We start from the raw sequence: 20,721 nt of genomic DNA, 5'->3' as shown, positions 1-20,721 counted from the left end.
ACACTAAACAGTCTTACTCCTACAGTTTTAGGGAGCTCTCTGTCTGCTTCCTCTCTCCCACTGTCTTCCTGTGCCTTTTTGTGTCCTCTGCCTAATGGCTTAATTAGTCTTCCAGCTCTCCTCCACCCACTAATTAGACAACTCTTAACAAGGTCTGTTCTGCACACTTTAATTGGAGATGCAATGACCAGAGTGCTGGCTCAGCTGTTGTTGCCCAGTACTCTGTCACAAAGCCTCTATCAAATTGGCTAACTCAGTTCCGGCTCCTTCTCCTCATACATCAACAGAAGAGGCTAGTGAGAAGGGCAGGAGTAGTATGACTGGTGAGATGGGTACAGACATCTGCCATAGGGATCCAATGGCCCCCAATAAGGCCAGAAAAGGGGAATCCAACAGTTGTTGTGGCTCCCAGGGGAATCAGTACCAGCATACCACCAGTCCTGAAGGGAGGGAGGAATGATGTGTTTTATACCCAGGAGAATGGTAAGCATAGCTTCTCAATTGTCTGTCAGGTCTCCTGTCCCTCTGTGGAGCTACTGATGCAACTATCTCCTCCTATTCCTCCAATTCTGAGGACTGTTCGGTCAGGAGTGGCAGTGCCATTAGTACTGGAGCACTCCTGCCTGATGGTTGGAGATGGAACTGCTCACTACTGAGACAACAGTAGATTCCTCCTTCAGAGTGAGGATATCTCTCAGAAGATCAGGGCCAGAAAGCAGTGGAGACTGTGGGTAGGATAGGAAAATATCTTCTGGTGATTGTGGCAAATTGCCTGCTCTGCTCCCGTGGGTCTCGGGCTCTTCATTCTCATGGAGGGTCCAGGCGCAGGCCATTGCCTGTTTCTGGTCATTGGCCACCCCGATAGTGTCCGGTGGGGGGAAGGAAGGAGGGGGATGGGACCTAGGCCCACGCTCTACTCCGGGTCCCAGTCCAGAGGCCCTATGAATAGCAGCTTGGGGATGCAATTCTTTCCCCTGGACTACTTCCCCATCTCCGATCTCTGCATCTTTCTTCTGGCTCTTCTTTGATCCTCTGGTCAACTGCAGCACTCCTCCAATACTACCACCAGCTCTCCTCTTTCTCCTGTCTGGCTGGAGCAGGGTTTTTTAATCAGGTCTCTGGCTGGACCGTAACTGGCCTCATGTGCTCCTAATTGACCTGTAGTGAACCCTGCTCAGTCCACAGGGAACAAAGCTTTGATCATTCTACGGCTGATATATCTCCCTTTTATCATCATCCTGCTGCTTTCTGATCCTACTGCCTCACATGATACACAAGTCTGTATGGCCCAGGGAATTCCAGCAGATATGCCTGAGGACCCAGCTCATCTGTTGTAGCCGAACAGTAGTTTAAATTAACAAGGTGGTTCCAACGATGATCTGCACTCACATATGGAACTGGTGAGCATCTGTCCTATTTTGGTACCACAGCCACCATCAGACCTGGCCGATCCCTCTTTTTGCATGCCTTGCCCTCCAACCTAAGGGTCCTCAGTGGAGCCAGTTCCATGGTTTTAGACATGGTGTCTTACCCGACTTGGACTGGCTTGGGGAGGGAACGCATTTCCCTTGTACCCTAAGAGTGCCCTCTACTGTCATGGGGAGCCCCAGAGAAAGAGTCTTTTAGCTTCAGGGTTAATGACTCCGCTTAAGGCACATTTTGGAAGGGCACTCCTGGTCAGTGGACGCCGATGTACTGGGGGGATGTGTCTCCCAGATCAGAGCGGGGCCTCACACAAAGATCCTGACGGAAGAGGCTAAGTAGGAGCTCCCAAGCCTCTCGAATTCTGGGTGGAAAGGATCAACAGATACTGCACTATGCAGAGGATATGTGCTTCACCCAGGATAGTACAGGCACAACTGATGCTTGGCACTGATGGAGAAGGAGTGAGGGCAGGAGACGCAATTCTTGAAGCTCAGGATTCTGGGCATAGTCCTGGGACCAGGGAAGATTTCCCCTGCCCACGGGTGGGTGGGAAAATTACTTTGTACTATACTATAACAACTGCAAACTACTTAAGCAAATATAGAAAAACTATTTACAAATATTTTATATATTAGTTTATACAGAGTGAAGGAGGACACTATTCCGACTCAGGTCATATGGCACTAAGATGGAACTGGAGAGGCATAGACCTGCACTGCCTTTTACACCCTGGGTCAGGAGCATGAGGGGAACTACCGCACATGTGCAGGTCAACAGACAATGCTTTGAAGAATTTCTGTACTTGGGCACATGGAATGCATGCATACCCACCTCCGGAATACACACACAGAAGCATCACCATTGATAACTAACTCGGAGTATGGTTTTTCAATCAGTTGTACACCCATCTTTTAGTAATTTCATCTAGACTACATTTCCCTAGTTTACTTATGAGAATGTCATGAGTGACTGTGGCAAAAGTCTTATTATAAAAATCTACTACTTCCCCATTATCCATTAGGCCAATTACCATGTCAAAGAAGAAAATTAATTGGCTTGGCATGATTTATTTTTGACAAATCCATGTTGCCTATTATTTACCACCCTGTTAACTGCTAGGTGCTTACAAATTGATTGTTTAATAATTTATTGCTTTCCAGGTATTAAAATTACGCTGAATGGTCTATAATTCCCCCGGTCCTCTTTGCTCTGCTTTTTGAAGATACTGTTCTTCTCTAGGATAAATTACATGTAGCCCTGTCAACTTGAATACATTTAACGTACCTAAATATTCTTTAACCTACCAGTTCATTCCCTATTCTATCCTGTGTTCTTTCATCCCCACAATTAACCTTTTTAGTGAAGACTGAAGGAAAAGAGGCATTAAACACTTAGGTCTTTGTGTCATCTGTTATTAGCTCTCCTTCCTCACTATGAATCTACTCTTTCATTTGTCTTTCTCTTGCTCCTAATGTATTTATAGAACCTCTTCTTACAGCCTTTTATGTCTTTTCTTAGATGTAACTCGTTTTGTGCCTTAGCCTTTTTGATTTTGTTGCTGGTTGTTTATGCTATTCTTTCATAGTCATCCTTAGCAATTTTGTCCTTGTTTCCATTTTCTACAATTCCTTTTTAATTTTCACATTGTTAAAAGAACTCCTGAAACAACCATATTGGCCTCTTACTGTCCTTCCCATTTTTCTTCTGCATCAGGATAGTTTGCTGCTGTGCCTTTAATATTGTCTCAGAGAAACTGCCAGCTCTCCTGAACACCCATCTGCCTTAGACTTTCTTTCCAAAGGAACCTTACATAAGTTCTTAAAGTTTGTCAAGTAAAAGTCTGCTTTTGTGAAGTCCATTATCCTTATTCTGCTGCTCTCACTCATTTTCCTTAGAATTATAAACTCTTAACGTTTTGTGATTTTCACTGAAGTTGCTTTCCACTTTCAGATTCATAACCACTTTTTCCCTGTTAATCAGAATCAAAATCTAAAATAACTGCATCCCGCTTACCTCTTCCACCTTCTGAAATAAAAAGCTGTCCCCAATACATTCCAAGAATTTGTTGACAGTCTGCGTTTTCCTGAATTATTTTTGCAACAAGTATCTGGGTAGTTAAAAGTCCCCCATTACCATGACTCATGTTTTGGCTATTTCTGTTATTTGTTCTAGAAAATGTCTCATCCAGCTCCTCCTCATTTGGTGATCTACAAATGTCTCATCCACCTCTTCCTCTTTTTGTGGTCCTCCCCTCCTTTTCCCCTTTTTATCTTCACCCAGAGTCTTTCAACACATCTGCCTCTCACTTCTTTCTGGACCTTAGATGGGAAAGCTTGAGCTGTGAAATGGGGTGAAGGAGTTTTATAGGGCAGATCAATAATTGCATAAAGAGCTACAGAGTAGGATTCACTTTAATCAGAAATGTAAACAGGCAATGACAAAAGAAAGTTGGGTTGTGACACACCTTGTCATGTCCTGCGTCTCCTCCTCTGACAATATCTGGAGCCATGTATTCTATAGTTCCACAAAAGGAATATGCTCTCTCATTCTAAAAAAAATAAATAAACAAAAAAAATCCACCACACATATTGATATCAGATGATTACAATGAATAAGGGATACATCCGACTAACAGTTCCAAGCTGGCGGCCCAAACAATTCAGAATTGCATAGACAAATCACCTTCCATCACATAGAGGTTTAACACAGAACCCTTGAAACTATTCACTACCTCCTATGCAAGAACTACATTATGAATTTGTGTGGCAGATTTAATATAAGCACATGAGACTTAATATTTGGTATTTAAAACAAAAATGTTCTCTAAGCCGAAAATATTATATACCCAATTAGCTGTCACAGGGCATTCTCCAATATAAGATGAAAATGATTGCTGACAGGTGCATTACTAATGCTCTAAGTAACAAGATAAAATATGTAGATTACATACAGTGATACAATTTTATAAGGCTCTTTGCAATTTGGCTAAACTTGATGTTGTATTACACCCTCTGGCTCACAAATGTATGAAGCTATACTGACCTCTAGTCAAAACAAATCTCTTTACATAAGATACGGAACGTAAAAAACAATTTGCTTCCAAAAAGAGAAAAAAGTTATTTTCATTTTATTCTACACACAAATTATTTGTTTTGGTTGCGTTCAGTCTGAGCTATTTTCACAGGTCACTGTACCATTCTTCCTTAATAGCCATTTATACCTTTGAGGTCAACATAAGGTTATGCTCTGCCTTATTAATGATGAAATCACATGTGATTTGGCAATGCAACACTGTTCATCCCTTATCTTTTTCAAGGATCCAGCATTTTTGGGAGAGATCATGATAGATCTTTCAAAGAAGTGTGTTCAAATAAGCAGATATTTCACAAGTCAGGTTTACATTTGTATAATCTGATTTGGAGTTCAAGACAGGTGTTACGCAAGGAAATCAAAAATGTACTACACCAGAAAAAGAAAGCTTCTGAAATAAATTAAAAAGAGGTGTTGTTCAATACCTCCATGAGATGTAAATTAAACAGTTTAATACCAAATTATTAAACTATGTTTTATTAGAAAATGTATACTCTGGCTGGCTTCTTTGATACATTTCTGATTTTAATATTGTTAAATATATTTCTCATTTTCGGAAATATTTGTTTGATTGTTTCAGCTGATCCCCTTAATAAAGCTTTAGGATAGAAAACAATTATTTTCTTCTAATCACTCAGTACCTTCCTCATGTATTAATTTTGTTATTTTCTCGTATGATATAATTACTTGTTTCTCTCTGTCTGCTCTTCTGTTTGTTGCCTAGAACACACCAACACAATCTAATGATACAAAAAAAAAACCTTCAGAAAATACTTAGCCCTTCATTCTGTCATTAGCTAATCTAAATCCATTAATATCTCTTTTTTCATGTTTTCCTCCAATTTCAAAAACTTCTTTCCTTTTGAATAAAAAGCAAAAACACTGCAGCCAAGAAGAGATTTCAGAAAATTTCTGACATTGATATACAAGCAGAAATGAACAGCTACCACTGTATGCTGCCTGAATTTAGACAGTTGCAAGTACAGCAGAGTACCTTCCTAAATCATTTTTCCTCTGAAAAGTACAATGGAATACTATGTTGATGAAGGATAAATTAGGGACTGCTGTATGTAAATACTAGGTGGTAAAGCAGAAAAGACGGTTACTTACCTTGTAACTGTTGTTCTTCGAGATATGTGTTGCTCATGTCCATTTCATTGTAGGTGTGCATGCCTCCGTGCACAGTTACCAGAACATTCTTCCTTTTAGTAGTACCTATAGGGCCAGCTTCGGCATCCCCTGGTGCCCTGCGCACATGCCACAGTATAGGAGGCGCTGCCGACCTACCTGCCCTCAGTTCCTTCTTGCCACCAACTCCAGCAGCAGAGACGGGTGGTGGGTCATGGAATGGACATAAGCAACAGATCTCAAAGAGCAACAGTTACAAGGTAAGTAACCGTCTTTTCTTCTTCGAGTGCTTGCTCATGTCCATTCCAATGTAGGTGACTCCCAAGCAATACCCTGGAGGTGGGACAGAGTTATGGATGAACTGCATGCAGCACTGCTCTGCTGAAGTCCATGTCGTCCCGCGCCTGCTGGATGATGGCGTAGTGCAGGGGTGTCAAACATACGGCCCGCGGGCCGCATCTGGCCCGCAAACCTTTTTGATCCGGCCTGCGTTCGGGTAGTTTAAGTAAGTTGAGCTGCTGCCGAAATTTTCTCTTCATTGCCACTTTAAGAGATTTCTGTGTTGAAGGCATTGCCACTTTAAGAGAGCCTTAAAGCGGCAATACCTTCCTCCGCAGAACCCCACCGCCAAAAAGCGGAAGATGGCCTCACTTTTTCGGCGGCGGGTATTGCTCATAGAAATCCCTTAAAGCGGCAATGCAGTCAGTCCGGCAGCGAGGCCCACTGTGAAATCACGCCGCCAAAAAGGGGAAGACAGGCCGAATTTTTCGGGGGGGGGGGGGGGGGGGGGGGGGGGGGGGGAAGCATTGCATGGCCCCTTTGAACTACAGGTTCTGTGAATCTGGCCCGTCACCATCACCGAGTTTGACACCCTGGAGTAGTGGGACATGAAGGTGTGCACAGATGATCAGGTGGCAGCCCTGCAGATGTCTTAGACAGGCACTCTCTCTAGGAAGTCTGTGGACAAAACTTGAGTTCTGGCTGAGTGGGCTGTAATTATCCCCGGAAGTGGCTCCTTCACTGCTCATAGCAGAACTTGATGCAGGAAATTACCCACGATGACATGCGCTGGGCAGAAACAGGTAAGCCTTTCATCTGATCAGCCACCATGATGAAGAGTTGTGTAGATCTCCAGAATGGTCTTGTGCGCTTGATGTAGAATGCTAACGCCTGTCTAACATCTAGCATGTGCCACCTCTTCTCCTCCTCCGAACCATGCGGTTTGGGAAAAAACACAGGGAGAAAAATATCTTGGTTATAATGAAATTGGGTGTGGCCACAACTGAACTTTATCTTTATAGAACACAGTAGGTCAGTGCCCTAATCTCAGAGACCCTCCTTGCCGAGGTAATAGCCACCAGGAAGATCACCATCCATGACAGCAGCAGTAAAGGGCATGAAACCATGGGCTTGAAGGGGGGCCTCGTGAAAGGACCAGGTTGAGATCCCAGGGAGACACTGGGTCACGGACCTGCAAATAGAGCCTCTGCACCCCTTTCAGGAACCTAATTGTCATAGGGTGAGAGAAACATGATCTCCCCTCCAAAGGCTGGTGGAACGCCAATTTAGCTGTTAGGTGGACCTTCAGGGAGGCCACAGCTAGTCTCTGAAGTTTTAATTACAACAAGTATTCCAGGATCACCTGTGTCGGCGGCAACCCAGGCAAAATTCCCTGGGACTCTACCCAACAGGTAAATCACTTCCATTTTGCCCGATACATGACCTGTGTGGAAGGTTTCCTGCTACCCAGTAGGATTTGCTGGACTTGCGCTGAACAGATTTGCTCGTCTGTCCTCAGCCACGGAGCCTCCATGCCGTGAGGTGTAGGGAGTCCAGGTCCGGGTGTAGCAAGCGACTGTGGTCCTGGGACAGGAGATGTGCCGTCTCGGTAGCTCTAGCGGGAAGGTGATCGATAGGTCCAGCAGCATTCTGAACCAGTACTGGCGCAGCCAGCCCTGTGCAATTAAGATAACGTCTGTCTTGATTTTCAGTAGGACTTTGTGAAGAAGAGGAATGGGCGGAAATGCATACATGAAGCTCCTTGATCACTGCAGCAAAAAGGCGTCACAGAGCGACCCGGCCTCCAGACCGCAGAGGGAGAAGAACTGCGGGCATTTCCTGTTCCATACTGATGCAAACAGGTCCACCTGGGGAAAGCCCCATCACTGGAAAAATCATAGAGATCACATCTGGGTGAAGCGACCACTTGTGGTGGGGTAAGAACGACCTGCTGAGGCAGTCCACTTCATCATTCCTCGCTCCAGGGAGGTGAGAGGCTATTACGTGAAAACTGTGCCTCAACGTCAGGTCTCAGACAAATTACTTCCTTGCAGAGAGCTGAGGAACGGGCTCCCCCATCTGTTGATGTAATGTATGCCCGCTGTACTGTCCGTCAGTACCTGCACCACCCTGCCCACAATAAAGTGGAGGAACACTCCAGAGACTAGGCGAATAACCCATAACTTTCTCACGCTACATGCGTGCATCTCTCTTCCCTTGACCAGACCCCTTGTGTGCCAACACGCTGATATGGGCCCCCAGCTTAAGTTTGAGGTGTCTGATACCAGAGTGACCGAAGGGTCAAGGATCCTTGAACAGCACACCCCTCAACGCTGGACAGGGGCTCTGCCACCAATCTAGTGTGGCCAGGATCCGTGGGGGGACGGGACTGGGATCACCTGGTCCAGGGAATATCTGCTCGGGGCACAAACTGAGGAGCCTCAACTAAAGTGGTCTGAGTCTTAACCGAGCCAGCCTCACCCCATAAGTACAGGCCACCATGTGGCTTAACAGCTGCAGACAAGTGTCTGGTTGTTGTAGTCAGGCAGAGATGCAGGCAAGCGATGATGGTGGACATCGCCTTGAAGCGTGGCTGGGGCAGGAAAGCTCTGGCTTGGGAAGCATCCAGGACTACCTCAATGAACACTTTTTGCTGCACTGGAATTAATGTGGACTTCTGCTTGTTTATTAGCAGGCCCATTCGGCAGCACATGGTGCATGTCAGATTTATAATGTTCTGGGTCTAGGCCCTGGACCTGCCTCTGATTAGCCAATTGTCCAGGTAGGGGAAAATTTGGACCCCCTTGCACGTCAGATGCGCCGCCACTACCGCCATACATTTTGTAAACACCCTTGGGGCTGAGGAAAGCCAAAGGGCAACACTGCAAACTGGCAGTGGGAGCCAGCCACTACGAAATGGAGGAAACGTCTGTGGCTGGGAAAAATAGAAATGTGGAAGTATGCGTCCTTTAGGTCGTGGGCAGCATGCCAGGGAGGGAATGATGGAGGAAAGGGAGACCATGCAAAATTTCAGTCTCTTGAGATATTTATTGAGACGACACAGGTCTAGTATAGGCCTTAGACCCACTTTCGCTTTGGGGATGAGGAAGTACCTCGAGTAAAAATCTTTTCCCCTCATGTCCGGTGGAACCCCTTTGACGGGGCTGAGAAAGATCTCTACCTCTTGCAGGACGAGTTGCTTGTGAGAGGGGTCCCTGAAGAGGGACGGGGAGGGAGGGTTACTGGGAGGGATAGAAGCAAACTGGAGGGCATAGCCTGCCAAAATTATGTCAAGGACCCAGCAGTCCGAAGTGATCTTGGCCCATTTGGACAGGAAGGGAGCTAGGCGGTTCAAGAAGGGATGGGGGGATCCAGAGAACAGGCTGGAACTGCGTCCTCAGGCACATTTTCAAAATGACTGCCCTTGATTACTGGATCCCCTAGACAACCCTTGCTGGGGGGATGAGGAGGACCCTGGGGTTGGTCTAGACCCCCTATTTCTGTCCTTTATCTGTAGGGCATGAACCACTGTGGCTGATCTCTCTGCTGTTGCTGGCCCTGAGGATGGAACTGGTGCCTAGAGGTCTGCGGCGTATAAAGACCCAAGGAGCGGAACGTGGCCCTCAAGTCTTTCAGACCATGCAACTTCACATCCGTCTGTTCCGAAAACAAGGTCAACCCATCCTGGATGGACTGTTGGACCTCCTGGGACAGACCCGAAGATTGCAGCCACAAGTACCTGCGCGTGCAGATGGCGGAGGTCATGGCTCTGCCCGCCAAATCTGCTGCATCCAAAGACGCCTGCAGCTCTGCTCTGGGTTCCATAATACCCTCCTTCAGCATGGTGCTAACGTCCAGCATCTGGTCCTGGAGCAAAGCATCCACAAAGCGCTTTAGAGAGTCCGAGATTGAAATTGTACCTGCCCAGGACAGCCTGCTGATTAGCAATTCAAAACTGCAGGCTTGCCATCGAATACATCTTTCTCCCAAACAGGTCCAATTTGTCATCTTTATTTCTGGGCGTGGGAGCGGGCTGTCCCTGCCTATCCCACTGGTTGGCAGCATCTACAATCAGGATACTGGGAGAGTGGTGAGAGAAAAAGTACTCACATCCTTTGGCTGGGACATAATATTTCTTCTTGGCCCCCTTAGACATTGGGGTCACAGATGAAGGGGTCTGCCACAAGGCCTTCACTATCATGCACGGGGAGGGCAGCCAGGACATTAAAGAGACTGTCTGATGCCTCCTTCAAGCTCCTTCATCTTCAACCCGAAGTTGGAAGTCAGCCTCTTGAGAAGCTCTTGATGCGCCCTGAAATCATCCCTGGGCGCCAATGGTCCCTGGGTGACGCCTCGTCTGGGGAAGAGGAGGAGGACTGTAGGGGCATGGTGAGTGGTGGCATCCCTGCCCGTTGACGAGGGACCCCAAGAGAGGTCCCTTCTTGGGCGTCCAAATCATCGTTGGAGGCTAAATGATGGACCTTCTCCTGCGCCAGAGGTGCAGACTGCACCCCCAACAACCTGAATGACTACAGATTTGGCCCCACCGGAAACCCCAAGGTCCCAATAGGGCCATTGAGGTGGCCATTGTCCCTGAGACCATACCGGGGCTGCCTGAGCAGAGGATGCTCCGGCATCTTTTGCTGGCGGCGACGATTCTCCCGGTGGCCGTCTTCTCAAGAGGATGCCGACTCACTGTCAGATGACCACAGTGGGGCTGCATCAGAAGCTCCCGCTGCCTAACTAAGACAAACAACAAACGATTAAGGAGAACAAAAGGGATTGAGAACACTTGCAATGCAAGTCATAAGTTCTAGCAACCATCACAGGCAGAAAGAAGGAACTGAGGGGGTGTCGGGCCAGCAGCACCTAATATACGCATGTGCGCACGTGTCCAGGGGACGCAAGAGCCAGCCCTACAGGTACTGCTAAAGGGAAAAAAGTTCCAGTAACCATGCACACCACTAGAATGGAATGGACATGAGCAAGCACTCGAAGAACCACCCTGGAGATCTGTGGCCTCAACTACTGCGAAAAACACTTTTTGTGGTGTGAGGAAAAAAAGCCTGATAAAAGGCTTTTCAAGTAATGTGAACACTATATTATTATAGTATATTTGAGGAACTGTTAACAGAATCTCAACTCAGGAAACGGATACTGTAACAACTTTTGTTAATTTAAAATTGTGTATTTATAATTTTTTGATATCTTGAAATTTGAAAATACAATATTTTTCTCTTAATTTGTCTTTCACTATGTGGCAAACACTGTAGATTTAAATACAATAAATTACATTTTAAAACAAAATATTTGAAATTATTTCTTCTATCATTGGTCTTCCCATATTTAAGGCCAAGGTTCTGTGTTTCTCCCTTCCAAACAAAAATGATGTCAAAATCACCTAAAGCAACAAATTTAGGAAAGCAGCTTGTTGTTCTGCTGCTTTAGATGCTTACGTCATCAGCGCCAGAAGACAAAACACAGATTACTGAATACAGGTCGTGGCAGGTAAAGAAAAACAAACAGTTTACTTTTAAAATCTGCTCTTTTTTAAGGCTAAACATGCTAATGAACTATAATTTTAAATAATTTGTCGTTATTTATAGAATCATTTCAGCTCACTTTTAAAGGGTGATTATAAATCCAAAACAACATTTACTCATCTTTCATAAATTGTTGTTCTCTGAGATATGTTGCTCATATCCATTCCATGCTACATGTGTGAATGCCACATGCACAGATGCTGGAAATTTTTCCCTCAGTGGTATCCATAGGACCAGCCCTAGCGCCCCCTGGATCCATGCATGTATGCACTGGTATAAGGGGTACTGCCAGCTCCGCGCCCTCTCAGTTCCTTCTTGCCAGTAACTCTGAAAGAGGGTGGAACATGGAATGGATACGAGCAACACATCTCCAAGAACAGTTACAAAAGGTTAGTAATAGTCTTTTCTTCTTCGAGTGCTTGCTCATGTCCATTCCATGCTAGGTAACTCACAAGCAGCACCCTTGAATGTGAGCTAGGAGTTCATGAATGTGCTATCTCCAACAATGCTCTCCCAAAACTGGCATCTCTATGGGCCTGCTGGGTGATGGCGTAGTGGGATGTGAAGGTATAAACCGACAACCATGTTGCAGCTCTGCAGATGCCCTGGATTGGTAGTTGCACAAGGAATGCTGCTGACTAAGCCTGGGCTTTCATGGAATGAGCAGTCATGATGGCCTGCTTGTAGCAAGCTCAGATACAGGTGATTATCCAGGACGAGATTCTTTGAGATGACACAGGTAGCCCTCTCATGCTTTCTGCTACTGCTACAAAGAGTTGTGTGAACTTGTGGAAGGGCTTGGTCCTCTCTATATAGAAGGCGAGGGCCCGCCCAATGTCCAATGTATGGAGCCGATGTTCCTCAGCGGTCTTGTGAGGTTTCAGGAGGAGGACAGGAAGAAAAATGTTCTGGTTGTCGTGGAATTGTGACACCATCTTTGGTAGGAAGGCCGGATGGGGACACAGCTAGACCTTGTCCTTGAAGAACACCATATAAAGGGGTTCTGATGTCAGGGCTTTGATCTCGGAGAGCCTTCTGGCTGAGGTGATCATCACCAGGAAGGTGTAAAGACAAGCAATATGGAACAAGATGCTAATTGCTTGAAGGGCGATCCTATAAGCCTTGACAGGACCAGGGTTATGTCAGAATCAGATAATGAACCTGAGGGTAGATCTTTCCAGGACATTGAGAAACCTGACCGTCATCTCGTGGGAGAACACTGACCTGACCTGCCCTGCACTGGTGGGTGGAAGGCTGAGTTCGCTGCCAAGTGAACCTTGATAGACAAAAGAGCAAAACAATGTTTCAGGTGGAGCAGATAGTCCAGGACAGACTGCAGAAAAGATGGTAGAAAGGGATTCTGTCTGGAGGCCCAACAAGTGAAACATTTCCATTTGGCCACATAGGTAGCCTAAGTAGAAGGCTTTCTGCTACCAAGCAAGTCTTGCTGGACCTGTTCCGAGCAGGCCTGCTCTTCAGGGTTCAGCCACACAAAAACCATGGCGTCAGGTTCAGGGAGGTGAGGTTTGGGTGAAGCAGCTGGCTGTGGTCTTGTGCAATCAAGTCCAAGTGGGGTGGGAGCATGACTGGAGTTGGCACAGAGGTCCAGAAGCATACTGAACCAATGCTGGTGTGGCCACACTAGACCTATCAGTATAACCTGCATCTCATTTGACTTTAGGAGGACCTTGTGAATCAAGGGGATTAGCAGGAAGGCATATAGTAGGCAGTCTGCCCACAAGAGTAGGAGGGCATAGGAGAGGGAGTTCCTGCTGTACCTGAACAGCAAACAGAGCTAATGACATGTTGTCTGGTGGCAAACAGATCCACCTGGGGAGGCCCCCACTTCTGAAAGTTGACACTGACAACCTCCAGGTGAAGAGACCACTCGTGGTAAGAGGAAAAGGATCTTCTGAGATGATCCGGCAGTACATTTTGGGCTGTGGGGAGATGTGACGCCTCAAGGTGGAAGATATGCTTCATGGAGAAGTCTCATAGTTGGAGGGACTCTTGGCACAGGACTGAAGATCAAGCCTCTGCCTGCTTCTTGATATAAAACACTGCCGCTGTGTTGTCTGTCAGGACCTGCACAATCTTACCTGAGATCTGGGGAAGGAAGGCCCAGCAAGCCAAGTGTATTGTCCTGAGTTCCCTGACATTTATATGCCAGGAAAGCTCTTCCTGAGACCGGAGGCTCTAAGTCCTGAGACTGTCGAGATGGGTTCCCCACCCCAACTCTGACACATCCAAAACTAAGGTTCCCGACTGATGTGGGGCAGCAAAGAGTACCCCTTTCATTCCAGAACCTGAGTCTCTTCACCAAGTTAGCGAAGCAAGGCCCGGCGGCAGAATCGTGAGTACCAAATCCAAGTGGTGTCTGCTCAGGGAGTAGACTGGTGCTAACCACAGCTGATGGGGTTTGATGCGTAGCCTTGCATACTGCACCACGTAGTTACATGCCACCATGTAACAACAGCTTGAGGCAAACCCGAGCGGTCGTTAGAGGATGGGTCATATCTTCGGACATTAAGTCCAACATAGGTCAGAATATGGCCCCCGATAAGTAGGCCTTAGTCTGGGTCAAGTCAAGTACTGCCCCAATGAACTCTAGTCTCTGCTTGTTTATCAACAGACCCAGACCTCAGAAAGTGCCTTGTACTGTACCAATGCTGTGCTGGACCTGAGCCTGCGAGTGGCCTTTGATCAGCCAGTTGTTAAGGTATGGATAGACCTGCTCACCTCAACGTCTGAGGAAGGCTGCTACCACAGCCATACACTTCAAGAAGACCCATGGGGCTGCTGATAGGCTGAAGGGAAGCACAGTGAACTGGTAGTGGCATTGACCCACTACGAACTTGAGGAATCTCCTGTGCCAGCAGAAGATGGATATGTGGAAATAGGCATCCTTTAAAATGATGGTGGCGTACCAGTCACCTGGATCTAGGGAGGTAATGATGGAGTGCAGGGAGATTAGTTTCTTGATATATTTGTTGAGGTAATGCATATCCAGGATGGGCTGAAGACCCCATGGACTTCAGAATTAGGAAATATTGGGAGTAAAACGCTTTCCCTCTCATGTCTCGAGGAACCTCCTCTACAGCCCCTACATGTAGGAGGGCTTGCACTTTATGAACAAGAAGCTGTTCGTCAGAAGGATCCCTGAAGAGTGACGGAGTGGTGGGGAAAGAGGAAGGGCTGGATGAAAACTGGAGGGGGTAACTGACTGTTATAGTACTGAATACCCAACGGGTCCAAGTTATAAATGACCACACTGGACTGAAGGGTGATAGGCTTTCCAAAAACAAAAGGGGGGATGAATCCGGAGTCGAGACTGGTATGCCATCCTCAGGTGTACCTTCAAAAGGCTGCCTGGTCCTGCCAGATATCTATGTGAGACCGACTAGAAGGCTGAAGCAGAAAGTAGGGTTTGGCATTGTTTATAGCCCTATCCCTTTCTTTTGTAGGGCTCCTCTCTGGGATGTGTCAGGAACCTGGAAGACTGCTTCCTGGAGGCCGAGGGCGTGTAAAGGACCAGGGAGCGCACCGTAGTCCTCAAGTCTTTGAGGGCATGAAGCTCAGAGTATGTCCATTTGGAGAATAGGGAGGTCCACTCATAGGGGAGGTCCTGGACAGACTACTGCATTTCATGTGAAAGGCCCAATGACTGGAGCCACGAACAGCATCTTATGCTGACCTCTGACCCCATAGTCCTGGTTGCTGAGTCAGTTGCATTCAGAACTGCCTGGAGGGAAGTCCTAGCTACCTTCTTGCCTTCCTGCAGGATGGCTATGAACTGCTGCTTCAACTGCTGCAGCAGGGAGTGCTTAAATTTGGCCACTGAGTCCCACAGATTAAAATCGTACCTCCTAGGCAAAGCCTGCTGGTTAGAGATACATAACTGGAGGCTGCCTGATGAATAAAGCTTGTGTTCAAACAGGTCCACTCTCTTAACCTCTATTTCTGGGTGTAGCACTTGACTGCCCTGGTCTGTCTCACTTGCTTCCAGCTGCCACCACCAGGAAACCCGTGTACTCAAGTTCTCAAACCCACTAGCCAGTACACAGTACTTCTCCTCCTCTGCCCTTTTTGAGGTAGGGGGCAGACACGAAGGGATCTGCCATAGTGCTCTGACAAGTCCCAACACTGCCTCATTAAACTAGCAGGGCCACTCTGGAGGGGGCCGCTGCAGCCAGGATATCAATGAAGCTGTGAGCAGACTCCTTCAGCTCCTCAGCTTCCAGCCCCAAGTTTGCGTTGACCCGTTTCAGGAGCACTTGTTGGGCCCTGAAGTCATCCAGCAAGAGCGGATTACTAGGGCCTGTGACTGCCTTGTCCAGGGATGATGAGGAAGAGGTCTTCACCAGAGGAGGGGCTGCCTCTTCTTTCTCTACCATGTCCAGTGGGGCCACTTCTGAAATCTCAGTACTGCAGTTGGTACCAGAGTTGGGGTCCAGTGCCCAATGGGACAAGGCAGTAGCATGCCTCTCGGACACCACTGAATATGACCAATGGGAAGGGGGCCCTGGTACCAGGAGAAATCCCCACAGGTTCCAATATTGCCACTGTATAGGACAGTGGTCTGATGGCCAAATATTGGCTGGGGCGAGTGAAGGATTCCTCCTCAGACTCAGAAGAGGATTCTTCCCTTGGAGACCATGGTGGCACCGTACCTGCTTCCTCCTCCAGGCAGTACTAGGGAACTGGTTATCAATGATGGGTCGGAGACTGCTGTAACAGGACCATGGAAGGTTTTCCTGTGGATGGTACTGTGATGGTTGGTGCTGTGATGGAGCTCATTGACCCTTGATCCCTTCTATCCCCAGTTGCCTTGGCTGGCAGTGGGCCTTGAGGGATCAGCAGGATCAGAAGGGAGATCAGATCCTTTGCCACCTGGATAGCCTCCTGAGTTGAAAGGACCCACAGATGTGAGGTCCGAGGACCACTCTCTAAGGAGTCAAAGGCGGGTCCCATACTGGACTTGGCAGTCTAGTGGAGTTGACAGAGCCAAAAGTTGCTCGGGAGAGAATGAGTGGCCCAGCTCTGTGTTGCTCTGGAGGATGAGTGGCCCACACTACGCCAGCCACTCCACACTTCTCCTTCTTCAGCACTCAGAGCGCACTCTCTCGGCAAGCTGTTTCTTCTGCTTCTTCTTCGGCACCAGGGATGGAGAACGGTACCACGAAAAGCACGGTGCCGGTGGAGCACTTTGCACGGAAGCCACCGTACTCAGCGCTGATTTGGAGCAGCTCAGCTCCGAGACTAAACTGAGGACTGCCTCCATGAGTAACGCCTCAGACAAATGTCTATCTTTTTGAGTGTGCAGTCTGAAGCCCCTGTATATCTGGCACTTCTCTTTAACGTGAGTTTCCCTAAGGCACTTCAGACACCTAAAGTGCAGGTCACTCACTGGCATGGGCTTGCCACAGGAGGCACACAGCTTGAAGACTAGGGACTGGGGCATGCTCAATCCCTGGTGCAAAAGTCCCTCAATGACAGGGACAACTATTCACACAATTATGTACACTAACTAAGAACTACATACGTTAACTATACTTTATCTACAAAAGTCCAAACCACAGGGAAAGAAGCCTTGTAAGAGCAAGGAGAATCGTTCCAAGCAATTGTCATGGGTGGTAAGAAGGAATTGAGAGCGCGCAGAGCTGGTGGCGCCTCTTATGTCAGCATATATGTTTGACTTCATAAGAACATAAAAATGACCATACTGAGTCAGACCAATGGTCCATCTAGCCCAATATCCTGTCTTCTGACAATGACCAATGCCATCTGCTTCAGAAGGACTGAACAGAACAGATAATCATCAAGTGATCCATCCTGTTGGCCATTCCCAGCTTCTGGCAAACAGCATTCCCTGCCCATCCTGGCTAATAGCCATTGATAGACCTATCCTCCATGAACTTCTCTAATTCTTTTTTTAACCCTGTTATAGTCTGGGCCTTCAGAACAGTCTCTGTCAAGGAGTTCTGCAGGTTGACTGTGCATTGTGTGAAGAAATTGTGTGACTTCAGTGGGACTCTGTCTGAATGCTGGGGTCTGCCCACAGCAAATAACTTTCATTAACAAGGTTCAGGCATGGTAAATTTTCTCCATAAAGGAAATATTTTGAAAACAGAATAAGCAAGTGTAAAGAGGATGCTTATAATAATTATTATTGATGGTACAATTTATTATTTAATTTTAAAGCTGTTACTTGTCCACTGCAGCTTTTGCTACGAAAACACTATAATGAAGTTTGAGCTTTTATTATAGCATTTTGGTAGCAAAAGCTCCAGTAGACAAGTAACAGCTTTAAAATTAAGTAATAAATTGTACCATCAATAATTGTTCACCTTTAATTAAAATAGCTTTAACTAATTTTAGATGTACCGCGGACACAATCCAATCTAAAAAGACTTGTAGGCTCTCCAGAATATAAATATAACATACATACATACACAGCAAGTTTTTAGTATTAAAACTGTTCCGGCTGCTGTAAGGGCTATAGAGAAATTGGATTGAAGCTCCTGTACTTTATGTAATTTGGATTGCAGGACATGCTTTTGAAATTTACACAGTTCAGAATAGCAAACATTCTCTTTGTTCCAGGAGTCTTAGAATATAATGACATAAGGAGCCATTGTGATAATCTAGTCTAACCGCCTGCAAAATACAAGCCACCGAACTTCTCTGAATTAATTCCTGTTTGAACTAGAGCATATCTTTTAGAAAAACATCCAATCTTGATTTTAAAACTGCCAGTGATGAGGAATCCATCCTAAACCTTGGTCAATTTCTAGAGGATCAGAAAACATGTCTTATAATGATAGACTCAAAGACCTCAATCTTTTTAGCTTAGCAAATAGAAGGTTAGTCTATAATTATCTACATGGGGAACAAATATTTAATAATGGGCTCTTCAATCTAGCAGAGGAAGGCATAATACAATCCAATGAGTGAAAGTTAAAGCTACACAAATTCAGACTGGAAATAAGGCATACATTTTTGAGTGAGTGTAACTGGAACAATTAACTAAGGATGATGGATTCTCTACCACTGATATTTTTTAAATCAAGATTGCATGTTTTTCTATTATTTTGGGGAAGTTTTGTGGCCTGTGTTATACAGGAGGTCAGACTAACAATTCCTTCTGGTGTTAGAATCTATGAATCTAAGTCGTAGGAACCAGTTCTCCTATGAGCATTTTGTATTTTCAATACATATTTGAACATAATTTTCTCTAAACTGACTAAAAATTGAACTGCAAGTCATTTTCAATCAAAAATCTCTAACTGAGAACAGTGATTAGATTACTAGAGTTTTAAAACTTTGCTAAGAGCATTTACAAAAACATTTTCTTCTGTTATTAAACGTATCTTTTCCAGTGATCTACTAAAGAAGTAAGCTTCAATAACAAACTAAAATAAAAGAGCATTCTTTAAAAATAAATGTGGTGTTTCTATTGTTGCATAATTTTGGACTGAAAACATTTGGCAGTTAATTGTGCAGAAAGCCATTATGTACTTGAATTTCACAACTAAGACTCACAAATGGAATGTGTAGCCCACACAGAAGAATATTTGTTAGCTAACTGGTACTTGGGAAGTTACAATCCAATTAACTTTATAACTCTGATCCAAATTCTAAAGTCCCAGTTAAATGTATAATGGTCTCTATGGCAATAGAAATAAAACAAGAACTCCTGAATCTTGTCATTTATATACAGAACTACTATTCTATTATTTGGAGCAACTGAAACCAAATCTTAAATAATAAATTACACTGCTTTTAAAAAATATTTCTTTAGTTTGGTAAACCATTGTTAAAGAAAGGGTATTAATCAAGTCTTAAAAAATCCCAAGTGGTTAGGTAGATAATAGCTAAATAAGTTAAATCCTATTATCTACCTATTAAACTGATTATCTATTATACTAAAGACCAGAACAAAATTTCAGACAAAGGATCATTCAGAAATTTTTCATTGATTTATTTTCAGTATTCAATATTCATGACTCACTAATCTTGTTATATGATTGGTCACAGAAGATGTTTCAGTTTTCCAATCATATCAATACACAAACATTTTGTAATGAAGTCATTAAGGTTGTTACTCACACAAGGTACCTGAGATAAATCCATATCCTATTATTACCATATCTACCATACACTACAGAACCTGTAACAAAGCCTTAACTCTGCTCCCTTTCACAGCTTCTACATGCACCCCTTTACCAAATTACCATCCCACAAAACAACTAACTACTAAGACAAACATCTAGTAGTGTTTGTGCTGTTCTGCCAGGAAATAGCCACATGCCTGATTGCATGAGCCCTCACCAGGAGAAGGGAAGATATTTTATGAACAATCTGTAGGCCTCACAAACATTTGAATGTATCCATCTGGAAACAGGCTATATGGATATTCTTCACCCCTTCTCAGTCACCGATTTAATCCTAAAATTGCATTTAAGGATTATTTTTCCATAAGCAGAGTCTGAATGTGCTGACCATGTCAAAAGTGTGCCACAAATTCCCCTAACTGGGGAAGGGATTAAGACACAAGAGGAGCAATTAAAACAATTTATGCTTTTCACTGGAGTCATTTTAGAGGAAAAAAATTCTGCTGCAGATTTGAAAATCACCTCATCAGGGGAAAATTTCACATAAAGATTGCAGATTCATAAGGCCCAACTTAATATTTTAGCCAATGTAATTGCTAAACAGAAAAAAATTCTAATGGAAAGCACTGAGAACACTCCTCCAATATATTAAAAATAGCTTCAGAGATTACCTATTATTTATATTACTGTAGTGGCTAGGAGCCCTAGTGATTGACAGGCCCAATGGTCTTGAACACTGGTCTGTGGCGGTCCTACGAGCTGTCATACTCCAATCCTCCATCCAGCAGCTGCCAGACAGGAGCTGGGACTGAGGTCTGTGAAGCCCAACTGAGGCACAAGCCCCATCCCTATGTTCTGATTGAGAGAGCTCTACAGCTCTTGATTGGGCTACCTGAGGAAGAAATAGGAAGTTGTCCATACAGCTGGTCTTCAGCCTGTCACAGGAGTGCTTGTCTGGTGTTTATCTGTTCCTGTCTTCTGATCCTGACCTCCTGGTATCCTGACTGAGCCTGAAGCTTGGTAACTGATTCTTGATCCCTGTCCTCTGGTTTGTCTCTTGGTTCTGATCTTCTGGCATTCCAACTAGGCCTGATTTTTAGTAATAGGCTCCTGAACCTCAGCCCACAACAGACACTAGCACC

At 45.4% G+C, this 20,721-nt stretch overlaps 1 protein-coding gene across 2 annotated transcripts in view; it reads right to left on the bottom strand.

The window, feature by feature from the left end:
• Positions 1-20,721, bottom strand: part of RPS6KA5 (ribosomal protein S6 kinase A5) — a 168,259-nt gene that overhangs the window by 92,353 nt on the left and 55,185 nt on the right. For both annotated transcript variants that reach the window (XM_067556314.1, XM_067556315.1), the window contains exon 6: positions 3,890-3,973. In XM_067556314.1, the coding sequence (XP_067412415.1) occupies positions 3,890-3,973 (84 nt within the window). The remainder of the gene's footprint in view (positions 1-3,889; positions 3,974-20,721) is intronic.

Source organism: Emydura macquarii, unplaced genomic scaffold (assembly GCF_026122565.2).
Source record: "Emydura macquarii macquarii isolate MOO-44397 ecotype Brisbane River unplaced genomic scaffold, CSIRO-AGI_Emac_v2 contig_1713, whole genome shotgun sequence".
In the NCBI taxonomy this organism is placed as follows: Eukaryota; Metazoa; Chordata; order Testudines; family Chelidae; genus Emydura; species Emydura macquarii.
The sequence above is the reverse complement of the archived record's forward strand: the minus strand, read 5'-3'. Positions and strand labels throughout refer to the sequence as shown.